We start from the raw sequence: 23,657 nt of genomic DNA on the forward strand, positions 1-23,657 counted from the left end.
TCCCATCTGTCACTTCTCCAGCAACACTGAAGTGAGTGAAGGATGAAGAGGGAAACTCCTGTGAGAATCAACACATGGCTGATTGTAAGATCTGAACTGCAGAATGTGCTGTATTTGCCAATGGCATGAAAAAAGCAGTGAAATGTGGCTGTAGAAATTTACACACTGCATTAACAAACATCATTTTTTAAACACAAGCAAAAGGCCAACCATAAAGATTTTATTTAAAGGGGAAAAATGGAGGGATTTAAGGGAAAATGGTAAGACAGCATCTTTGGTCATAAAAAACTAAATGTGAAATAATTGGAATGGGATGTTGTGGTATTTTTAAAGTAACACTTTCAACTCCCCTAGAGTTAAACAGTTGAGTTTCATCGTTTCTGAACCCATTCAGCCGATCTCCAGGTCTGGCGGAAGCACTTTTAGCTTAGCTTAGCATAGATCATTGAATGCCATGGGTGCAACTCTGCTATTGCTGCAACCACACAAACTAGCTGGGGACTATTTTCAGGCGCTGCGTAATATCACTGCTCCTGCTGCACCCATGGTTCGACAGCAAAGTTCCTTGATTTTTACGCTGGAATGAGAGTAGAGTTCCTAACCATATCAGCCTAAAAAAAAAATCACAACTTTTTATTTTCCATCGGTCTTAGTACATGATGTAACGACAGAAGAGTCAAGTTTTAAATAGGAAAAATATCGAAACTCTTTGGTCATTTATGAGCAAGATGCTAAGGGTTTAATCAGATTCAATGATCTATGCTTAGCTAAGCTAAAAGTGCTTCCGCCAGATCCGGAGATCGGCTGAGTGGATTCGGAAATGGTAAAACTCAACTGTTTAACTCTAGGGGAGTTGGAATATGAACCTATTTTCAAAAAAAGTGGAGTGTTCCTTTAAGGAAAAGAAGCAGGTTCTGTATATTCCTTAAACCTTTTTAAAATCATGATTATTATAATTTTTTTTATCGGATGCCTCTGAAATTGAGACAAAAGGCAAAATATGTTGGAAAGAATTTATTCAACAGCCAGAAGTGTGTGTGGTCAGTCCCTTCACACTCCAATGTCAGGTTTGAGCCTGTCAGTGCTGAAGAGTAAGTGAGGGACATCGGAAGGTCTCAGCAGCCTAGTAGACATTACGAGTACCTGAGAAAAGACAAAAGAAATAGATTAGACAGTTCTCTTCTCTCTCTCTCTCTCTCACACACACACACACACACACACACACAAGATGTCCATATTTTATGGGGACATTGCATAGATGATATGGCTTTTATAAAGTACAAACTGTATTTTCTATCCCCTTGCCCTAACCCTACCCCTAAACCTAGCCCTCATACAAATCATTCTGCATTTTTAGATTTTCAAAAAGTTTAATTCTCTAATTCTCATCATCAGACATATAATTACACTCAAACTCAAATGGTCTGTTGATTGATCCCCCTCTATTTAAGTGTGATGGTTTAGCAGCCCTGCAGTAAATATAAAGGGTTAAAACAACACAGGGACCAGGAAAACAGGCAGGAACTGGGTAATGCCAAAATATCTCATGTAGAAACAGTTATAAACTAAACGGATTGTTTATGACCTGAATTGTATTAAATAGAGAAATTCATGAAAAATAAATAAGTAAATAAATAAATAAATACAAGGTTGACGACACACTAGTTTTCAGAAGTTTGGGTTCAGTAATTTTTTTTTAAATCATTTGAAAATATTCAAAAACATTGTGTTTATTTGAACAATGAAAACAGTAATAGAGTGAAATATTATAACAAGTTAAAAATAACTTTTTAAAATGTAATTTATTTCTGTGATCACAAAACTAAATTTTCAGCAGCCAGTCCTCAGTGTCAAATGACATGATCTTTCAGCAATCATTTTAATATGCTAATATGGTACTCAAGAAAAACAATATTTTATTATAAATAGTGAAATCAGTTGGACTACTTAATATTTTAGTAGAAACTAGTTTTTTTCAGATGTCTTTGGGGAATAGAAAGTTCAAAAGAACACCATTTAATTGAATAAGAAATAACATATCTTCACTGTCACTTTTGATCAATTTAATGCATTCTTGCTGAATAAAAGCAACTAAACAAACACAAAACAAAGCTTCTACATAAAATTGTGCAGGCCAACTAAAAGAAAAAGGAGCAAACAAACAAACAAACAAAAAAATTGGTAGAAAGGTTTAAGAACAAGTTGGGTTTATTTTTAGCTAGTCTCTTCTTATCTATCTGGGGGAGCTTGAACCACAATAATCGGCAAAGTGGAGCAGACTAGATGCAACAGTCAAAAGTCTGGTTCTGCAAGATTATTAGCTTGTATGTTATTAGCCAGGTCTTGTAGATGAATAGGGCAGAATATTACTGCACCTGCTGATGCAATGTGCTGAGATAAGTAGATGCTTTGTATTCTCTGATGGAAAGATGAAGATCATTTGGCTTGTCTAAGAACTTCATTTAGATAATCACTTCAAAAGGGCTTTACAGAACCCTCGCTGCATGTCTCTCCCCTGACCGTCTTGATATTCAAGTGTGGTGCACCTTCATTTATTACAAGATACCCTACATTCCCATCAGTGTATCTCTGTCACACACACTAGCGCAGCTGTGGGTTTAGGTCAGGCTATGTGTGGGCTTTCTATTCTATAAGGGTCCACTCTCTGCTTTCATTATGTATGATTTATTCATGACATGAAACTTTGATCAAAAAAACTCCTTTTATTCTGACTTGACCCAGTTACATCTCTATTCATTTCATTCACAAACACAAGTGCAGATACGCACACACACTCCTATCATATCTTGAGTAAATGAAACGGAGAAAAAGCAGAGAGCCACAGACATAAACAAATAGAGAAAATGAGAGGTGGGGTACTTTAATTTAGTTTAAATAGAAATAATTTGTAACATTAGAAATTCCTTTACGCTCACTTTTACTGCATTTAAAGCATTCTATTGCATTCTATTATCTAATGATAATGTAAGAGATAAAGCATTAGTCAAGAAAGCGGTGTGACTTCCCACCTGAGGGCTTGACTTATGGGTGGAGACAACTTCACGAATGAGGCGGAGCTCTGATGGTGTGACTCCGCCCACCAGGAAGAGAAACAAGAGCGGATGATCACTTGGGTGTGGTCGGGTGACCTGCAGGGAAATAGAAACATCAAAAGGGGATAAACAGGGAACATAATCAGAAACTAACCAATTACCCCAGTTTCACTTTGATATTGGTTTTCAGCTGCAGACACTTCCTGCTTGGTTCAAAAAGATTTCAGGATCTCAAAGGCTTTGGGTCAAGCTTTAATTGTCGAGCATAAAGAGGTTAAAAATCTTTGAGATTCAGGATATTGATTAGCATGCAAAGAATCAGATCAGACACCTCTATCATTTATCACACCCTCTATAATTTAAAATCCATTTGAGGCTGACTATCTAGTCTTCTTTCAGATGTATGCTTTACCTTTCATATTTTTGGTTTCGCTGCTTTAAATGTGATGAATTTAGAGACACAATGTCTCAGAAAGGATTTTGGCATACTGGCTGTGTACTGTGCTTTAGCGTGTGAGACTGTCAGCACAAAACCCTTCTGTGAAGCTGTTTCTCTAAATTCATCTCTTTGAAAGCACTGCAGCTACAGCCATCAAAACCCCAGTTCTGTAACAAATTCACTGCTTCCAATAATTCAATTCAAGACAATTACTGCCAGGAAACAGTCTGCTGTGAGCAATGTCCCCGTTACTTTACATAATCAGTATGTTGAAATAAAATAAAATAAAGTCAAATAAGCTTATTTATTTGATGAATATCTGTCAGGATAAAACATTTTTATAATTTTTTTGTACGATGAAGAAGAAAAAGAATAAAATAAAAAAATAAAAAGTAGCTTATTTGTTTAATATCTGTCAGTGACCCTATGTGACTGGTCTACATGTGCAGATACAGGTTTCCCAAAGCTATTTTTCAGCATCTTATACTATGAGTGCTGCATTTTTTTTTTAAATAGCATGACAAATTAAAAATAGATAAGACAATGGGATCTGGCCCATTCTATTGCTAGATGTTAAGATGGGTTTTTTTCTTTTTTTTTACACAATAACGTGTATCATGTGAATATCCCCTAAGAAACATTTGATGACACTAATCCATCGTAATAACACTGAGCTTCCCAAAGTCAGACAAGTCAATCATACAGTTCTGCCATCCCTGGTAAATGTGTGTATGTCTTATGTAATTCACAGTTCAGGTGGAGGTCTGGGTCAAGACTGAACACTTTGACAAGCACAGTGGGAGCACAACATTTAGAAGACACACACACACACACACACACACACACACATAGAACCATTACACACATTTATATTGACACAAGCACGCTGTTGCACACATGTGGATAAGGTGAGTCGCTCAGGCACATGGGGTACTGCTGTACATGCCTGGTCGGGTGGACAGAGTGCTGGCCTTTGATTGGCTGAAAGAAAAAGCGGGTTTTGAATAATAATCAGGCAATTATGGATGCATATCCAGCAGGCAGGATATCAGGAGTGGGGCTGTGCTGCCACGTGCAACTCTGTACCTTAAACCCGCATGGACAAACATGTGCAACACAGACAGTGACAGAAGGATGAATAGATAAAAAATGCCTTCTTTAGGATATTCCTTGGTAAAGTAAACAAGTGTGATTGGCACACATGTACTTGAAAGAGACGTTTCATTATAAATGTTTGCATAGAAAAGGTAAAAGGAGAGACCTTGTTAATTCTTGGAGGATTCTTCAACTTTTCAATTTCATTTAACTATTTTGTCATCTATCCACACACCAGCATGTGAGTCGAGTGAAGAGTATGTCCAGCCATGTGTACCGCACACAATTAGGCAATATCATACATTCTCATATTACCAGGTAATGCATGCTACAGTACATATACTTGAAAAGTGAATAACAACAGCAGGAAAACACAAGGACAGCCTCACAACCATATCCCAAAGGGGGCAAGCACACAGCAGGCTATGTGAATCAGTAAAAACGTGTCTGCTCACATTTTAGAGAGAGCAAAGAGAACAAGAGGAAATTTTCAGGGAGACACATCTTCTGATTATCATATTATTAATCATCCAAATTAAGTAGAATACCTCCTAAACACATTCAGAAAAATGAAATAATGCAAACAGTGACACAGAACATCACAGACTTCCAAAGGGGTGAATGGAAAGAAAGAAGCTTCCTAAAAATTTGCATTTCACAATACTCCTTGTTTCAAAAAAATAAATAAAATAAATTTAAATTAAAAACTGAAGATGAGGTAAGTGAGAATTACCTTCATGAACATGCTGAAGCCAGTCTTGAGAAGGTCAGTGAGTCCCCCTGACATGTGCTCTATATCAGGGCATTCACGTCTGTCTGGGTGGAAGATCTCTTCTAGCACCTGCTTAAGCAATGGACGGTATGTTGCCTGTACACAACAACAACAACAAAAGAACATAATTTGTGTCAGATAAAATTTTGGATAAACTTAAAATCCCAGTAGCAATATAAAATAAAATACTGAGAAAACTCCCACTCACAAACAATTTTCAGCTACCCTGGAGCATATGTTGATTTCAAATTGGCCTATTAGTATGCAAATAGTACAATATTTATTTTCCAAGAAAAAAGCCTGATTCAAGAGAACCCCAAGAGGAACATATTTACAACTGTTAGTGATGTAAAATATGAGAAAAGAATGAGACAGAAGTGCAGCTGAGCATATAAGCATCATTCAAAGTGACAAACAAGACATTTAAAATAACATTGCTTAACACTGTTCTCTTCACAGAGCAATGTGTCTAATATATAAAACAAGAAAACAAGAGATGACCCAGTTCTGAACCTTGAGGTACACCAAATTTACTATCATGACAGAAGGGTTTGTGGGAAATAATAAAAATAATAGCTTACAATAAACATGAGCATGTGTTGAATGTGTATAATTAACTTATTTTGAAAAAAACAAAACAAAACAACATAAGTAAAAAAACTCAATCCGTGCAGTATTGTTATTTTTCATTATTTGATAAAATCCATCATCGTTCGCAAGCAATTAACTTTGCTAGAAAAAGAACATCATAAGATGACACAAAGTAACAGGTACAATAATGTGGCAGGCGTACTGGAAAAATGAAAAATTATATTTTCCATTTTCAATTATGTTTTTCCCCATCATGGTGTTTCTGTAATGTTCTGCTTGCTGTGTGGTGATTGAGTGTAGGAGTGGGTTTAAAAGTAAGGGTTGTTTAGGGCAGTTATTATCGGTAGCAAAAACAGCATCAGCGGGGGCCAGTAAAGTTGAAGACTCAGTAATGTGATGATTCACGGTTTCCCTGAATATGAACGTACAGCCCTGGGCCACTTTAATCCACCCCTACTGTTTAACTTACATTGCTGCTGCACTGAAATAGCACCATTGTTAGGTTCAACATGGATCCTTATGTACAAGTCTAAGCTACTTAAACTGTTTAGGTGTTTGTTTATGAAAATGTGCATTTCAAAAAGCTGGTGATTACAAGTTGAGAAGATGTGTGTTTGTATGTGGATATATGTGGGTGTATAAATAAGTTTAAAACGGAGCAAAAGTAGCAGCTCTCCTGAGCCTACATTGTGTTTTCCTAAGGTTGTCAATGGATTCAGTTTTAATATAATTTACTACATGATATACTGTTTACCTAACTGAATAATTCACAATATATTACATATACTAATATTTGCTGGAAAAAGACTACAACTGAAAATGTGGCAGAGGAGAAAAGCAAGCAGGGTTATTGTAGTTAACTAAAAATAAAACCATAAAAAACATTTTGGTTATTTAAAATTATTTTGATTTACATTTTGCAAACACTTTTATCCAAAGCTTAAAGAGGCAAACAGACACAAAAAGTGCTTGTAATACCAAGTTTTAGACATTGTTCAAATAAGTACGTACAAGCTAGAAAGAGAAGGAATAAATAAAAAGAAAATCTTTTAGCCGAGTAGTTTCTAAAGAGATGAGTTTTCAGCTTTTGTTTTTTAAAGTTGTTAGGGATTCAGCATTCCAGATAGGGGCGGGAAGATCATTCCACCAGCAAGGAATGGTGAACGAGAATGTACCATGAGGCGTCACTCATTAATGGATCTCAGACTTCTGGAGGGGATGTAGATTCGTAACAGTGAGTGGAAGTAGAGGGGTGCTGAGCCTTTGGCGGTTCTATATGCAAGCATCAATATCTTGAACTTGATGCGAGCCGTAAGCGGTAGCCAGTGCAAGGAGATAAAAAGAGGTGTAACATGGGTTCTTTTGCGCTCGTTGAAGACAAGTCGTGCTGCTGCATTCTGAAACATTTGTAGAGGTTTGATTGTGCTTGATGGAAGTCCAGCTAGAAGACAGTTTTGCAGTAGTCTAGCCTAGAAATGACAAGGGCTTGGACAAGAAGTTGTGTAGCATGCTCCGTTAGAAAGGGCCTGATCTTTTTGATGTTGTGCAATGCAAACCTGCAAGATCGAGCAGACTTTACAACTTTGAAAAGCTGGTCATCAAAGTTAACACCAAGATTTCTGACCAAAGTTGATGGGGTAACTGTATAAGAGCCTTGCTGGATGGAGAAATCCAACTGTACAGTATGAGTGGCAGGGAAGACAAGAAGCTCAGTCTTTGTCAGGTTGAGCTGTAGGTGATATTAGAGATGTTCATCAGGCAGCCTGAGATCCATGCAGCTACTGTTTGATCATCTGGCTGAAATGAAAGAGAGAGCTGTGTGTAATCAGCATAGCAATGGTAGGACAATCCATGTGCCTGTATGATGGGACCCAGTGATGTCATGTACATGGAGAAGAGGAGGGGTCCAAGAACCGATCCCTGGGGAACCCCAATGACAAGCTGATGCTTTGGATACCTCCCCTCTACAAGCCACCTTGAAAGACCTATCAGTGAGATAGGATTCAATCCAGTGAAGTGGAATCCCTGTGATGCCCAGTGATGAGAGGGCAGACAGAAGGATCTGATGATTTATATATATATTCAAACTATTAATAAAAACTATAATGGCATCTCAAAAATACTTAACACTGGTGTCATGTTCAACTTAAAAACAAAGGAACAAAACAAATCTTTATAGTTGTTAACTATTTAACACAATAATTTTTTGCCCAGAATGCCAGTACAGACATTGGAGAGTTTATGAATTAAAATGAAATACTTCCAGATAATAATTCCAGATGGTTGACATGACATGACCTGCTCAACCTCACATATTCAAAGATTTCCAGTAATCACAGCCACACACACACAGAAGTGTGTGTTGATTTCATGAATCTTTCCTTGAAATCTGCACCTGGGGCTAGAGATGTCATACCTGGCCAAAATGCCAGGTGTCACAACATGCAAACCCCTCCACATAGATACACACCTCTCTTAATGGGTTTTCAAGAATCACCAGTGCTGCCTTAAGTCTGTCTTGCAGGTTTTGACATCTCTGTAACTCAGATGTGACTTTGCAAAATAACTCACTCACATGTGTGTACCTGTAGAAACTGCACTTCCTGTCAACTCTAAAGGAGGCGATTGACAATATCTGTCACAATTCTGCTTTCACCATAAATGAGCGATTAAACTCAACAATTTTAACCAGCCCCTCCTTCTCTGGATATGCCCATATAAGGGCAGAAAAGAAAGGAGTCATTTTGCATTTAGTAGGAGCATACAAATGATAAATTAAATAATATCTGGCCAACACACGAGGAAGAAAAAAACAACACAGAATAAGCGCAGAAATGTACCATCAGTTAAAATATGCAATCTGAATGGAAAACACCCACATTTTCAATAAGTAAATATGCACTTTGTCACGTTTAGTCATCTATCGAGTCATTCAGAACCACCATTATTATACACTCTGATGCAAAAAATTAGAGACTTCAATCCTGGTCAGACGGTGGGGTGGTATTTTAGTATGCAAATTTATTCAAAGAATATAGGAAATGAGAATACAACTCATAACTTGCCAACAGATTAGTAAGTATTAAAATCAGCTTCAAATATAGAAAATACAAATCCCAAAATTAATATAGTTTTAAAAGCAATCCATGTATGATGGATGTTGCCCAATTAAAAGTAATACAAAATGCATTATAATATTCAAAAGTAATCAAGCTGTTAAAAATAATAATAATACAAAGTATACAACAAGCATATAAAATACCTGCATTTCAAAATAGCAACAATAAAGACAATGTATCTGATACGAATAAAAACCTGTAAGATGATCAAAGAGGTCAAGTGAGCCCCGGAATATAAGAAGGAAAAAGGTGAGAAAAGACTAAGTCCAGCTAGAAGGGTCTAGTCTGAACTCAGTCTGAGTGAAAGAGAGAGGAGGAGGAGAAGAATAAAGAAGAGAGGTGAGTTCTCCTCTTATAGCCTGCAAGTCTGTACCAAACTAATGGCACATCTATGCAGTCACGTCTCAGACAGCTATTAAAACATTCGTCATCTTCTCCGAAAATACATATAAGCCCTTGCAAGGTAATTTCGGTTCCCTATTTCCGCAGATCAGCAGCTTGATTGTCCAAAGTCTAACTACCTTACCCAAAAGGTCAACCGTCTCGTTCTTCTCTGATTAGAAACCCACAAAAGGGAGTTAATAGCTTCAAATAGCGGGCGAGATAAGATCTAATCACCTCTGCGTCATGCAGTTTTGAAAATACAATCCCTTCATAGAAATCGCTAATTCTAGCTTCTCTTGTTTCCATATATGTATAACAGTCTTCTAAGTCTAAAGTTCAGCTGAGGCCTTCAGCACAGGTTGTCCTGTACTTTTAAGCACGTAGCAAAGGCACACATGATAAAAGTCAAAATTTGGGTTACATCAGTCCCCCACTCGAGTCTTGACAAAAAGACTCGCACCCAAAATCCTTTCCCTTGAAAATAAGATACATAATAGTCAAAGGTAACAAATACATATGCAGAAAAATAAGTAAGTAAAACATTTCAGATAAGCACTTAATCGTGTAAGCATAAAGGAAATATAAAAGTGAATGAATCTTTCCAGGCAGACTGTAGATACCTCTTTAACCCCAGCCGCGTTAAAGTTGACAGGAATTCTTCACCAAGCTGATCAGACGAGGAGCACTAAAAGCATCCGACCCCTGACCTCACCTGGACTTTTGCTGGGTCGAGGACTTACTACAGCATACCCTTCTTTCCATCTCTAAACTTATCATCATACTTTCTCTTCTTAATGGGTAGCTTCTTAAGATATTTGTCCTTATCAGATTGGGGTATCATGTCGCAAATTTCCAAACTTTCGTTGATTTTTTTCAACATCTCGTATCTTTCCTTACCCTTCACCTCTAATTCACACATTTCTTCATCATTGCTGATAGCAATAGGAGTAAAAGAATCTTTTTGATCAATAATCTTGTGAGGCATCTTGATGTAGGGATTTGTAAATCTATATATCAGCTGGTAGATTAAAGCACAAGTCTCTCAGATGATGTAGAGTTAGCGTGCGATGTGATGACGATGCGTCCAGTTCTTGGGATCAAACACTGATGTCCAGCTACGAGCACAGCAACCACTCCCGAATCGTCAATGCGCTGCACTGTTGCAGAAGTCACACCAAAGGGTCACCCTTAGAACCAGTCGTGTGGTAAATGTACGCAGGATAGGTCCGTATCAGCATGCACTCATACCTGTTTAGTTTTAGAGTAGTAGGAACAGAAATATGTGGAAACAAAAAGAACACGAACACAAACACACACACAAACATATAATGCCAAAGCGAAGCGACAAACATTACATATAACATTTACACACACACACGAACAAGGACACAACAAGACAGATAAAACAACATTAATCACAATTGTTACATGTAAACATTATGGTTTTCAGTTTCATTTCATCATTTTATAAACAAATATATACATTAGATCCAGGGGAACTCAGCATTGGAAACCTGGAGAGAAGTAAACAATTAATCATTAATCATTGTTCGTCCTTAGTAGCAATTCGTCTGATAGAGCTTACACCTGTTGGACAAATTCACAGTGAAAACGGTATCATCAACAACCTAAGGAACAGATATTGTGAATTTTGGTTAATTTTGATTCTCTGGAAGCAAGTGAACAATCACTAAATAAATAATCGATAATTGAATCAATCAATTATTACACTCCTGACATAAGTCAGACCCTCAATCACCTCACAGAGGTTGAAAACAAACATTGATTACAACCTTAATTTTAGAAAGGGTACCCTTAGTCTATAAAAAGAAAATCTATTGTGCATTGAGAGATATTGTTAGTATAAGCAAGCTGTAACAGGGGCTTCACTTGTGCAAGATGCTTCCATCGAGTCAAGCCTGGCTCGATTTCAATGAGTAGAGAGAAAAGTTGGAGTAGTCGGCAACACTGAGTAAGGACCTTCATACCTGGAAGACATTGGACCTAAATTCCCTATTTCTGAACCATTACTTTGTCCCCCACTTGTACAGGATTTTAGCCGTTAAATTAAATGCAGCAGTCTTTAAGTCTCCAGCATTTTGGACGCTGAGGGCACTGAATGGGCATCCTTAAATGCGCATAAGGTGTACCCATGATCAGAGGGTACAAAAATAAAATCTACCTGTCAATGTGTAAAAGGTCCTCGCGGGCGAGGACTGTGGCTAATTGATATCATACCTCTTCATAATCGTGGCTTTGTTTGTAAATGATGGATTTATCTGGACAGTCTGTCCCTCACAGTTCGTAACATCTCTGGTCAAAACCATGTTTGTTGTAACATAGTATTAGTTTTATGAACCCCTTGGTGTGCAATCCTGTGGTATAGATCAATTAATATCTGCTAGGCGGAACACCCTTTTCATTTAGAGCATTAATTCCTTCTTCAGTTAAAATAGCTCCTAACCTTTTGACATATTTCATTATCTTCATTTGTGTACAATTTAGATAGAGTTTCTGATCCTGCACAATTTGGATGAGCAGGGAAAATTGCAGTTACCTCTCCAAGTGATGCACCCCTGGCCGCCTCTCTCACAGCCTTATCAGCTAGCGAGTTTCCTTTTGCCCACCAATCATTGAAAGTACTGTGACCTGTAACCTTGCAAACCGCAACACTGTTAGGTGAAATGTTCTTGCATGTTTCAAGAATTTCTTTAATACTGGTTTGATGACTTATTGGCATACCGGCGGTGGTCAGATAACCGCGACGTTTCCAGACAGGGCCATAACTCCGCACTACATGATAACTGTAGGCACTGTTTCAGAAAAAATATTCACATAAATGGAGCTATTTTCGCTTGCAGTTAATTTAAGTGTAAAATTTAAAGCAGCTTTCAAAGCATGCAGTTCAGCGATCTGAGCACTTCCTCCCCGTAGCGATCCTTCAGCCAAGACTTCGCCCATCCTCCCCTCTACTACTGCCCAACCTGTGTAGCGTGTTTCCCCCTCATAAAAGCTGCCGCCATCCACGAACATGTCCATGACATTTGCAAATGTCTAATTTCTGACGAAATGTCCTCTGTCACAAATAACCACCACAGCACAGTCATGTGCACTCCCTTCGTTCTCCATCAGGGAGGCAGGGTTCGTCCGGTTATCTGTAACAACAGTAAGCTGAGGACTCATTAGAGCAGTTTCCCACTTAGCAGGTCGCTGATTTGAGATCGATTTCACCTTTGTTTCAGGTAGCAAACGTAAAAAGCGATGTGGGGTATGTAAAATAGTCTGGTTGTAGCCGACGATGTGCTCGGTGAACTTCAGTGCCCACTCTGCACAGTCCAACGCCATCAAGCATGGCATCTGTCCTTTCATAGAAGAAGGAATCACAATCGAATAATATCCAACAGTTCCAAAACTTTTGTCACCTTTATGCTGTCCCAGCACGCAGTTGTAAGCATTCGGGCCTACATGTGTCCAAATGTGGAGCGGTTTTGTTCATGTAACACAGGAGAAGAGGCTAGTGCGGATTTGAGAAGAGTGAAAGGCTCAGCCATGTCTGCTGTCCACTCTAGAGGGGAAGCACCCGGAAGGCCTCCCTTAAGAGCCTCGGTTAGAGGTTCAGCCAAATCAGAAAAATCAGGAATAAACCCGATTAAAATTAAATAGCCCCATTAATGATCTTAAACCAGTAACTGTGGTTGGCTTCTTTAATTTTGTAATTGTTATGACCCGATCTGGAAGAGGTCTTTCTCCCTCACGACCAACACTCTGACCTAAAAATGTAAACAGCTGTACTTCCCGTTTGTTCAGGAGGAAGCCAGCCTCTTGAAGTGCTCTCAACAAGAGAGTAAGTACACTCAGATGCTGCACCTTATTTGCAGATGTAAGAAAAATTTCATCACAATATTGAATTATAACAGACGGCACGCACGATTCTTTTAAAATGGTTGAATGATTGACAACAATGGGGTTGCTTTGGTGGTCACAGCATTCAATGCGGTATAGTCTATAGTAAGCCTATAGTTCTCGTCTGGCTTTCTTACAGGCCACAGGTGAATCACATTGAGAGGCACATCTTACCACAATCCCTTTCTCGAGCTGGGTCACAATTGCCTGTGCCGCTCTCTCTTTTTCTCCGAAGAGGATACTGGAATACTGGAGGAGGTGCAGGACCTGAAACATTTAGAGGTTTAATTCTGCAAAGACCAACATCAAGTTTAGAAGTTGACCACAAATCTGAAAATTTCTCAGAAAAATATTGTATCATTGGAGAGTCAGTAGACTCTTTCTCATTTGCTGTAACAGCTCCAATGTTAAATTTAGGAGTTCAATTTTTCTGACGACTGGAATGGGAACTGGCAAAATTTGACTAACTATTTGATTTGGTTAATAAAATATCTGCTTCTAATTTCTCCAATATAATTCCTTCCCAATACAGTGCCAACTTGACTTTCTCCAACCCAGAATTGCACCCAAAAGGGTTTACTTGAGTGAATAAATTATTAAGGGAAATAATTGAGACTGTGTGAAAAGACTGCCATCAGATAATCCTCGAAGAGTCATATGTTTATTTGTAAAATGTAAATTGGAGTAGCTAAATAAATATGTAGCTATCCTGATCTCAAGTGCTTTGGTCAGCCTGTGGCATCAGCAGCTTCAGCTGAGTCTGCATGTCGACTTCCTTTCTCTGCATCACCTCTATTTTCAGAGCGAAGCCGAAGGGGGGGGGGCTACTTTGGTAGCCGTCGCTGTTGCTGAAAAGAGGAACCTTTTTAAACATTTTAAAACCCTCGCTCTCCATCTCGCTCAGGGCACCTATTTACGTAGTGGCCTGTTTCCTGACAATTATAACAGGTAATTACAGAGACAGAGGGCGATCCAATCGCATCATCTGCTCTTTTCGTTTGGTCAACAATATCTTGAGCTCTGGTTCCCCACGTGTGCAGTGTGTAACAGTATATGAGATTTCAAATCAACTGCTTCTTTTGTAGCAACAAACTCTTTCAAAGCTCATGTGAAATGCTCAGTATATTTAACAAAGGGCTTGTTAGGGCCCTATCTGATCAATGTTACATTACTAAAAATTTGGATTCCTGATCCAATCACATGCTGTACTTCAATACGCAGTTCGTTAAATTAAGTAGCAAAATCATTTGCGGTTGTAATTAGTACAGTTAGATTTCATAATTGGCAGCGTGTTTACAATGCTAGGTAAATCACGCACACCAATAGTTCGATAGACCCCCACTTGGCCACCTGCTTATAGCATGGTAACCTTGAATATAATTTCACATATTTGCTCCACTCAGCCTCAGCTTCTTCCAAACTGCCAGGAGAAATAACAAACTATATTCACAATTCTCAGAAATCTGTTACATTTCTGCCAGTTATAAATGTCATCAATCTTAGGAGCTTTGCCTATATCGGCTCTCGGCTCCTTTGTTACAAGATTTTTAATAAATCCCACATATCTTATAGCCTCTCTAGCTGCTTGCGCTAAATTATAAACCTGTACAATTCTACCATTTCTGTCTGTCAAAAGCCCTTTGACTTTCCTTATCCATAAACAACATAAAACACGTGCCTATATCTTCTGTTCTTTGTGATCAGTAATTTCCTTCAACCTGTTAACTGTCACCCCGTCCCGAATACGGGACGCCTGCGCCGACTACACCACACCACAATCAAATCAAATCCAATCCTGACAAACTATATACCATTGGAAAAGTCCAAGACTCTCAAATATATATTTTACCAATATTCTTCTTAAAAGACTATGTAGGAAAAGTAATAAAATTCATTTATGACAAGAGTACACCCTCAGAAATCTGCATTACAAAAGAAGACTTCCTCGTTGCCTTTTTCTCTATCACATTTCATAAATCATCAGAAGTGATATATCACTTGAAAACATAAAATCTCAAAATTCATCCTTTAAATCCCATTTTAAAATCCGACAATTACATTACCATGTAAATGGCACATCAAAATCATGTTACAAAATATTTTTAGTCATGAATTGTAAAATTTTAGGTTTGTATTATGCAAATTCAAGTCTATCTTCAAAAACGTGAGTGACCGTTAAGGGGTCAACACCCATTCACTCTGTCTGCGTGTAACCGAAATCTCTCTAAATCCATCTTTAACCATTTTCTGTCTTATTTCTTCTACATTACACATTCATTTGGAGTTTCTTTTATTTGAACAAGTGCCATTATCTCATGTGCTGACAAATCCAACAAGGAAAAGGTTTATTCAATTCAGATACACTTAATTAAAATTAATTCTTTATTTATCTTACCTTATTTTTACTTATCTTTACTTATTTTTATTTATCTTTACTTATTTTTATTTAATTCCTTTACTTATTTTACTTAATTTCTACTTATTTTTACTTAATTCCTACTTATTTTTACTTAATTCCTACTTATTTTTACTTAATTCCTACTTATTTTTACTTAATTCCTACTTATTTTTACTTAATGCACCGTCTGACAATTTATTGATCTAAATTTAGTCGCAAGGTGGGGTTCTGTTCGTGTCGAAAACTGCCAAGTCTAATCCCAGAGACTATATCCATAAACAAGAGACGGCATACAGACCCGACCAGCACGCTGTAAGTAAACCCTCACAGCGCGTGTCTCAAAATACTGTTGCTCTTTCGGTTTAACCCAAAAGTGCTCGCAATACACCCCCGGTAACCCCGCAGGATGTAAAGCGCAGATATTTATCCACACTACCAGTAACCCTCAATAGTGAACAACACATTTAATGCCGCGGATCGCCGTCTCGTCCCCCAGCGCGCGCTGATTTTTCAATACGGTTAAACCACCGTCTACGGTTAAACCACCGGCTATGACCCAGGCTCGTTCTCTTGCTGCAGTCAAGAATATGAACGAGGTGGGTCTGCGGATATATCTCCTAGACCCGGCAGGCAACACCACAGAAGCCCATAAAAGAGAAAAAAGATGAGCTACTCACCTCTCTTTATTTTGCCTTGCGTTTGCATCAAAACTTCAATGAAATGAAAACTTCAACGATCCGCAGCGGGTGCCTCCAAAAACTGATGCAAAAAATTAGAGACTTCAATCCTGGTCAGACGGTGGGGTGGTATTTTAGTATGCAAATTTATTCAAAGAATATAGGAAATGAGAATACAACTCATAACTTGCCAACAGATTAGTAAGTATTAAAATCAGCTTCAAATATAGAAAATACAAATCCCAAAATTAATATAGTTTTAAAAGCAATCCATGTATGATGGATGTTGCCCAATTAAAAGTAATACAAAATGCATTATAATATTCAAAAGTAATCAAGCTGTTAAAAATAATAATAATACAAAGTATACAACAAGCATATAAAATACCTGCATTTCAAAATAGCAACAATAAAGACAATGTATCTGATACGAATAAAAACCTGTAAGATGATCAAAGAGGTCAAGTGAGCCCCGGAATATAAGAAGGAAAAAGGTGAGAAAAGACTAAGTCCAGCTAGAAGGGTCTAGTCTGAACTCAGTCTGAGTGAAAGAGAGAGGAGGAGGAGAAGAATAAAGAAGAGAGGTGAGTTCTCCTCTTATAGCCTGCAAGTCTGTACCAAACTAATGGCACATCTATGCAGTCACGTCTCAGACAGCTATTAAAACATTCGTCATCTTCTCCGAAAATACATATAAGCCCTTGCAAGGTAATTTCGGTTCCCTATTTCCGCAGATCAGCAGCTTGATTGTCCAAAGTCTAACTACCTTACCCAAAAGGTCAACCGTCTCGTTCTTCTCTGATTAGAAACCCACAAAAGGGAGTTAATAGCTTCAAATAGCGGGCGAGATAAGATCTAATCACCTCTGCGTCATGCAGTTTTGAAAATACAATCCCTTCATAGAAATCGCTAATTCTAGCTTCTCTTGTTTCCATATATGTATAACAGTCTTCTAAGTCTAAAGTTCAGCTGAGGCCTTCAGCACAGGTTGTCCTGTACTTTTAAGCACGTAGCAAAGGCACACATGATAAAAGTCAAAATTTGGGTTACATCACACTCAAAACAATTTATTTAATTATGTTTATGCCCACACAAAACAATAATTTGCCTTTCTAGGTCGCAGTGACGTGCCTGTAAAGTGTTCATCAACCGATGAACATAAATGAGGTGCTGAGGGGGAGATGAGCTACACTGAGTCAATCTCTCAAGATCAATGTACATTATTAAACTATAAACAAACAAAGAAAGATGCCATTAATTGAGGGTGATTAATTATAAAAAATATATAGAAAATAAACTTTAGTGTCTAATACACAGACTGCATAATAAGAAATGTTACTATTAAAAGTATTGGAGTATAATGTTATTTATGATATTAAAATAAAATTGAAATAGGCAAAACGTTTAAATATACAAAACTCTTTAATCATTACAATATGTCTGCTCAAGGTCAGATGTTTTTTACCCTTACATTATGATTTCATCAATAAGAAAGAGACTTTGACATGTAGAAAATGTCTTAACCATTTCTGCCTTTCCATTTCTTCTTTTCATGTATTAAAGGGATACTCCACCCCAAAATGAAAATTGTCATTTCATAGCGCCATTATGGAGAACATCTGCTGAACGCAAAATGTGCACTGTGTTCGCCATTTTCATCTGATGCGCTCATTTTTTCACAAGCTTGCAGACAAAGGCTTACCAAAAACTATAAAAAAACAAAAAACAAAAACAAATTATGATTCCTTGGTTGGTAGATGCACCAGGGACCCAATTATAGCACTTGAACACAGAAATAAAAAATACAAAAAATCTGATTTTCATGATATTTCACCTTTGAAAATATTCAAAATTTTGTAAAATTGAGGGAAAATATTAATTTTATATAAAAAAAATAACTTTAACATTTTAGTTTATTTAGTGTATTATTATTAGTATTAGTGCATTTGAGTGTATTATTATTATCATTTGATACTGTGTTATTGGTGAATATGGTGAAACGGTGTCAGAAAATGACAGCAAACCAAATAAAGATCTTTCAGTAAAGAATTGACTTCTTCGCAACTAAAAGTTGACCATATTAAACCCTATTTCAGAATTAAATCATCAATCTGTTTATAAAGCTCAATATCATCAAACAGTTGATTTATTTCACTAATTCCATTCAAAAAGGGAAACTTGTATATTATATAGTTGTCAGTTATAATCATCAAAATTAAAAGAAATAAACATTTGAAATATATCAGTATGTGTGTAATAAATGAATATAATATACAGGTTTCACTTTTTGAATGGAATAGTTGAAATCAACATTTTGATGATATTCTAATTATATGACCAGCACCTGTACATGCTGCATTGCAAGTCAAAAGAACTCGAGTCCAATAAAGAAGTTTCATTCACTAGTTTGTTCCAAAAATAACATGCACCCACTGCTTAGATAAAAAAATAGCCTATTATTGACATACAGCCACAGTTAGATCATACCTCCAAAATAAACCTCTAAAAGTGTTAGATGAAGATTAGTCAGTATGCTAAACTAGTATGCTAAAAAAAGAAAACACAAAAGAGGATAGCAAAAAGGCTTATTATTCTTGAATTAAGTGACTCATGTTTTTCTGGATTGTGATAGTGCCTGCAGGTTGATTATGAAACATAATCTGCAGGATTCAGTTTAACAGATTTAAACATAGCAAGTATTTTAAACAGAGCTGAATACAGTTAAACTGGCCAAAAAAAATCTACTAAATAAATATACAAGTTGTGAGGAATATAAAGGACCTGAAAAATCTCTGCGGAGGTGGGTTTGTAATAGGATGCTAGTCTAATGCTAACTGCATGCTACGCAGTATGTACTACACACTAGTAGTATGTAACATAACTGTCACAATGCATCCAGTCATTGATTATTTTGCTCTGCATCATAAGATACAAATGCAGGACAGTGTGCCAACTAGTATGTAAATACAACAAATCGTATACATAATATACTGCATAAATAGCAAAGAGAATTGATGGTATACTATTCCGAACAGGCATGTGCACAATTCCGTAGAAATATGCTTAATTTTGGGGAAATTTAAATGTGTATCTCCATGTTGTTGACCTACATTCAAACTAAAATGACTTTGTTAGTGATTAGCTTCTATATGGAGATGAGTATGAGATGAAACTGGATACGAGTACCTGAGCTTGTGCGTTTAGGTAGAATGTAGATGCATGAAAATGTTAAACCAAATGCGCGCACACACACGCACACACACGCGCACACGCACACACGCACACACGCACACACACAAACCTATGACAGAATTCATTAGCAAGGAACATTCCTGGACCGTAAGTCTCGCCAAAGTCACGCTATGTACCAAACCTCACTGATAAACCTCATCTGTTTAGCATCTAAAACGTCAGACACAGAGGTACGCATGTATTGGTTTAAATATTCCAGATTAGATGTTTTAATGTTGATGTGTGTCTTTGTCTTACTTAGTTATTTGAAGTACGTAACGTGAGCTCTTGACGGCTGATGTGTGTCAAAGACAGAAATCTAACCACGAGTGAAGAGACACAAACAGTAACACATTAAAATATGATGTTCTTTTGTGTCTGACTGCTCCTTCTATCCCAGATTCCTTTATAGAAATATTCCATCAAAATATTTCTGGTCTAAAACGATAAAAGGATCGGTTGAGACCGTGATCTTTTTCTTCATATTTTATTTTTAAATATAACCTACATTGAATTTTATATTACTAACTGACACTATAATTAACAAGTCTTTTGGTCAGTAAAGTTTATTTAATATTTTTCCAGTGTCAACGACAGTTTTCACTGTCAGCTTTACATCCTTATTTACTTCGGTTCGAAGCCAATGAAGTGTCGCATATCTAAAGAAGTAATCTGAGGCCTACAGCTGGCAAACAGCTTTTCTTCCCAACGGTGTCCCTCCTGAGAACTCATTCTTGCAGAGCAGTGTGATCTGATGATGTATTTCTAAAGCAAAATCAAGATAACAAATAAAAAATGGTTTTTGGATGGCAAAATACAAGGACAATATGTTCTTGCATTATTAAAAACAAGAGAGATAAAACATAAATTAGATGCAGTCCACTGGTGATCACTGAGGATGCGCTATACGATCCCCATCATGAACGCAGTGGTGCAGAGTTTTTAATGTGATGGCTCACTCACGTTTCATAACACTCCATCTGTGAAAAACAACTCCAGGAACTGAGTGGATTAAACTCTTCAGGTCAACAAGGCCAATATGATTAAGGCAGTTTTGAAGCTGGACTAAAACTAACAAACTTCAAAAGACAGTGTTTTAACTAGAACTAAATGCAATAAAATGGAAAATCCATCAAAAATATTCAGTGAAACTGTAGCTTGCCGATTTACAGGCTGGTGATCATTTAAAACAGCTCAACTTGTGAAGCTACTCTCTTGAAGTAGTAGTTAGCTACCCTAAAAACTACTACAGTAACTAACAGAAGCTTCATAAATACACAACTTTTAAAATGTACATATACATATATATATATATATATATACATATATATATATATATATATATATATATATATATATATATATATATATATATATATATATATATATATATTTTTTTTTTTTATTATTATTTTTTTTATTATCTGTAATGCTTACCAAGGCTGCATTTATTTGATCAAAAACACAGTAAAAAAGTAATATTGTGAAATATCATTATTATTTAAATTATTTGTTTACTATTTTTAATATATATTAAAATGTGTTTCATATTTTCAAATGTAAAATATAATTTAACACAATCCTCCTTCAGACAGAGGCTTGTGTAGTGGACACCGAGGGTTACTTTACAAAAAAGTAATGAGTTACAAGCATCACTACTTCCAGCTAATTACTCCAACACTGATGAATAAAACCACTAAAAACTACTGAACCAGTAGAGAACATCTCTAAAATGACTGGATTGCAAGTGCTCTCAGGTTAGAGAAAATAAGACATTATGTGTTACATAATCAGCTCTTTTCTCCTCTGTCCCTCGGTTTGGCTCTTTCTCTTTAAAATGTCTGTCACACAAATGCACACAAGAGTGCATGAAACATGCTCAGAGGTACAAGAGTGGATGTTCAGTTCAGTCATACAGTATGGTTAAAAGGCTGTGACGCACTCCAGCTTCCAGTCGTCAAAGACAGTCACACACAGTCTGTCACAGGTCCTGCATGAATACTGTGAGCTAAAAGCATGATAGACACTATTTATCAAGAAACAGGACAGAGAATTATTACAATATCAGTCTGCTCTGTATTCATTAGATAAGCACAGGGTTCAAAACGTACTGTAAACAATAAACTTAAAAACACATCTGTGGCATTGTACATTCAATACTTATTAAATATGTAATTTTGTGCATGGAATTATTAAGCCATTTTACCTAGTCTTTCATAGCAGCATACATAAGTCTAACCAGTAAAACATCACCTGGCAGTTCTCTCCCAAGTGGTTCCACTGCTGCCAGCATTAAGTCTGAGTATTATTCAGTGCGCTATATAACACTTTTAATTGTCAGGAAATTACTTGTCTTTAAAAGTTTGGTTCAAGATACTTACCTGTTGATCAAAAGTAGCCTTAAATATTTAGTAACTCTCAGGAGGGTGTACTAATTTTTGCAACACAAAATGTTAATCACTTTGATAAGAAGATCTTATATGGCTGGATAATTTTTGTCATTCTTCTTTGGTAATTGATCAAGACGGCTTGTTGGAACACTATATCTCTAAAGAACCTAAACATGTCTTTAACTAAAAAGTCATTGCTGAATTTGTTAAGTTTTAGAGAGGGTGTACTCATTTATGCTGTGCACTGCATGACCCCTTTAATATGTGGCATTGCGTGTTTGAGAAACGTAAATTGCATGTTTTCTCACTGACCTGGTGTGCTCCATCACTGGGAGTGTACACAGAGCTGAAGTTCTTCAGGTGGTCCCGGGCACGACTGACTCCCCTCAGCCTCTCAAACACGTTCTCCAGGACAGAATGAGCGTGCTCCACAGTCAGCTCCTCAGGGCCTGAGACTTCTACAGATGCACATACAGATACAGATGAGTGTCTAACCCTTACATCAGTGTTCATGGAACTCTTTATGTCTTTTAGACACTATGTGGAATGTACTGTACTACTATAAATATATGCATGTTGTTTGCACAATCTTACAAAAGGTAAAACCCTTGTTTTGGAATTCCAAGGCAGAATCAAACAACCCAAACAATAAAGATATCGCATTGCAACTGTTTTCAACATTGATAATAATAAGAAATGTTTCTTGAGCAGCAAATCAGCATATTAGAATGATTTCTAAAGGATCATGTGACATTGAACACATGAAAAATGGCTGCTGAACATACAGCTTTGCCATCACAGAAATAAATTAGATTTTAAATGATATTAAAATAGAAAAGAGTTATTTTAATTTAATAATATTTCACAATATTAGAGTTTTTTTTTATTCAACAAATGCTGTATTATGAGAAGTATTACCAACCTCAAACTTTTCCATGGTAGTGTACATATTTATGTTTATATATATATAAAACTGAAAATTTGGATAAATTATATTTGAAATACACTAAAAGAATACATTGTATACAAGTATGCACTGTGGGTTCCATATTAGATAGAGTTGTATTGCTGAAAGGGAATCAGAGGACAAAAGCTCTTTTCATTGGAAGGCAATAGCTCCTGCATGAGTTAATAAAAAAATTATATGCATGGACTAAACTCAGACACTGGGGACAGAGAGAATGAGAGACTGTGAAAGAGAGAGAGAATGTCTCAGTTTTATTAAGGGGAGAAAGCTTGAACAAGGGTGTTCGACAAAAACAAACTTTGTTGTCATTCCAGAAGCACTGACGGTGCTGAAAGCAAAGAGAGACTCAGAGAAGACAAATGGAGGACGGAACAGCAACATGGGTGGGTGAGGCTGGCACAAAGTCCTGCGCCAGCTGTGGAATCCAAGGGCTGGGTAATGAGAGAGCTGCCCGTCCTTCAACACCAGATCTAAACAATCTCACACCTGAGAAATAAGACATTCAGCTCTGCCAGCTAAACCCCTTTGGACCTGCCAAAACAACCGCAGACGCATGGCTAGCGGAGCAGTACACTTATGTAAGACTGCAGGATGAAAAATGCTTTATGTTCAGATGCACCAGCTCAGGTGCATTTTGA

At 37.0% G+C, this 23,657-nt stretch overlaps 1 protein-coding gene and 1 long non-coding RNA gene across 2 annotated transcripts in view; both read right to left on the bottom strand.

The window, feature by feature from the left end:
- Positions 1-200: 200 nt before the first annotated feature.
- Positions 201-23,657, bottom strand: part of scfd2 (sec1 family domain containing 2) — a 119,089-nt gene continuing 95,632 nt past the window's right edge. The window contains exons 6-9 of the mRNA XM_052585948.1: positions 22,365-22,510; positions 5,321-5,455; positions 3,030-3,149; positions 201-1,143 (exon numbers count right to left, since the gene is read on the bottom strand). Of these exons, the coding sequence (XP_052441908.1) occupies positions 1,051-1,143; positions 3,030-3,149; positions 5,321-5,455; positions 22,365-22,510 (494 nt within the window). The 3' untranslated portion in view covers positions 201-1,050. The remainder of the gene's footprint in view (positions 1,144-3,029; positions 3,150-5,320; positions 5,456-22,364; positions 22,511-23,657) is intronic.
- LOC127983704 (uncharacterized) lies at positions 8,952-17,343 on the bottom strand. The gene is made up of 2 exons (XR_008160490.1): positions 16,873-17,343; positions 8,952-16,513 (listed from the first exon to the last, which is right to left on the bottom strand). It is a non-coding gene; the product is annotated as an uncharacterized LOC127983704 (long non-coding RNA).

The sequence above is a fragment of the Carassius gibelio genome, chromosome B20, assembly GCF_023724105.1.
Source record: "Carassius gibelio isolate Cgi1373 ecotype wild population from Czech Republic chromosome B20, carGib1.2-hapl.c, whole genome shotgun sequence".
In the NCBI taxonomy this organism is placed as follows: Eukaryota; Metazoa; Chordata; class Actinopteri; order Cypriniformes; family Cyprinidae; genus Carassius; species Carassius gibelio.